The sequence below is a fragment of the Lontra canadensis genome, unplaced genomic scaffold (assembly GCF_010015895.1).
Source record: "Lontra canadensis isolate GAN:19392208 unplaced genomic scaffold, GSC_riverotter_1.0 scaffold35, whole genome shotgun sequence".
In the NCBI taxonomy this organism is placed as follows: Eukaryota; Metazoa; Chordata; class Mammalia; order Carnivora; family Mustelidae; genus Lontra; species Lontra canadensis.
In genome coordinates, this window is record NW_022631029.1 from 487,635 (window position 1) to 489,645 (window position 2,011).

A 2,011-nucleotide genomic window follows, 5' to 3' on the forward strand; every position below is an offset into this window, starting at 1 on the left:
ATCAGATGATACTAAGGAGGGGTGTCAATGGACAGGACCTTACTGGAAAAAATCATAAAATGCAATATTGTGGACCATGAACTCTCTGTGACTTGAACTTTAAGCAGCTATGAGTCCACATGATTCTATGAAATTCATTACCACCAATTCTCATCACTTCCCTACATACTGGCTTCCTTCTGAGCCTTGAGTTTCTGACAGAAGCACTTAGTAGGGCCTTCAAACCAGCTGTTCGAAGAACAGAACAGAACCACCTGGTCTGTCAGGAAGACCTCCTCTCTTCCATCCTCTCTTCCATGAGGTATCTATTCAAATGCCACCCTCTAAGCCAATCTTGACTGAACACCCAACATAACACCCCATGCACTGTCTTAACCTGATTCTGTTTACTTTAGAGCATCTGTCCCTGTCTCATGATTATTTAATTTTTATATCTGCCTCTATCCTTTAACCATCATTGAATTTTAGGGACTTTTGCTATTCAACACCCACTACTTTATGACTAGAATTCCCAAAATATGGCCAGCATTCAATATATTTCTCAAATGCATGAAATAATTTCTTACTAAAACTGTATAGTACCTGACCTTTTGGGGAATGCCTGATGTTGTGATGAAAATTCCTAATAAGAGAGGAATCAGAATCCTCTCAAGGGGCTGAAATCTATTCACATAATATTGCAATAAGATTTCATGACTGGAAAATATAAATTGTTGCATTTTGACAATGTGAGCAATGACCACTTTTGTGAAAATTAGCCATGTTATTTTCCTTTGTGCTGGTAGTTCACTCCACCACATGGACCCAGGAAACAATACAGGAATTTCAGAGTTTGAGCTTCTGGGATTTTCAGAAGAACCAGAACTGCAGCCAATCATATTTGGATTTTTCCTTTCCATGTACCTGATCACACTGTTTGGAAACCTGCTCATCATCCTGGCTGTCAGCTCTCACTCCCACCTCCACACCCCCATGTACTTCTTCCTCACCAACTTATCCTTTGTAGACATCTGCTTCACCTCCACCACAATCCCGAAGATGCTGTGGAACATCCAGATTCAGAGCAAAGACATAACCTATGGAGGCTGCATCACACAGATGTATTTTTTCATACTGTTTACAGGACTAGACATCTTTCTCCTGACTGTGATGGCTTATGACCGCTTTGTGGCCATCTGTCACCCACTGAACTACACAGTCATCATGAACCCCTGGCTTTGTGGACTGCTGGTTCTCATGTCCTGGATTCTGAGTGCCTCGCATTCCTTGTTACAAACTTCTTTGGTGTTGCGGCTGTCCTTCTGCACAGTCTTGGAAATCCCCCACTTTTTCTGTGAAATCAATCAGATAATCCAACTTGCATGTTCTGACACCTTTCTCAATAACATGGTGATATATTTTGCAGCTATGTTGTTGGCTGGTGGTCCCTTCATTGGTATCATTTACTCTTACTCTAAGATAGTTTCCTCCATACGTGGGATCTCATCATCTCAGGGCAAGCATAAAGCATTTTCCACCTGTGTGTCTCACCTCTCTGTTGTCTCTTTGTTTTATTGTACAAGCCTAGGAGTGTACCTTAGCTCTGGGGCTACCCAGAGCTCCCACTCAAGTGCAGTAGCCTCAGTGATGTACACTGTAGTCACACCCATGCTGAATCCCTTCATCTATAGCCTTAGAAACAAAGACATAAAGGAGGCTCTGATAAGATTCTGTGGGATGGCCGCTCTAAAACCATGAATATTCATGGGGCTGAGAAAGTGCCCACAATTGCAGGGCCCAAAATCTGAACAAAATAAAAGCCTTAGCAACAGCAATAAGACAACAAAGAGAAATGAAAGGTATTCATATTGACAATGAAGAAGTCAAACTCTCTCACTTCACAGATGACATGATACTTTATATGTAAAACCCAAAAGACTCCACCCCCAAACTACTAGAATTCATACAGCAATTAGGTAATGTGGCAGGATACAAAAGAAATGTACAGAAATCAGTTGCTTTCTTATACACT

At 41.4% G+C, this 2,011-nt stretch overlaps 1 protein-coding gene across 1 annotated transcript; it reads left to right on the forward strand.

Annotated features, from left to right (window-relative positions):
• The first annotated feature begins 798 nt into the window (after positions 1–798).
• Positions 799–1,737, forward strand: LOC116874047 (olfactory receptor-like protein OLF4). Its single transcript, XM_032868474.1, has one exon. It carries the CDS (start codon positions 799–801, stop codon positions 1,735–1,737), a length of 939 nt encoding a protein of 312 aa, XP_032724365.1.
• The last annotated feature ends 274 nt before the right edge of the window (positions 1,738–2,011 follow it).

Excerpts from the sequence above, each read along its gene's own strand:
- LOC116874047 (XM_032868474.1), top strand. The coding sequence starts at position 799 with ATGGACCCAGGAAACAATACAGGAATTTCAGAGTTTGAGCTTCTGGGA.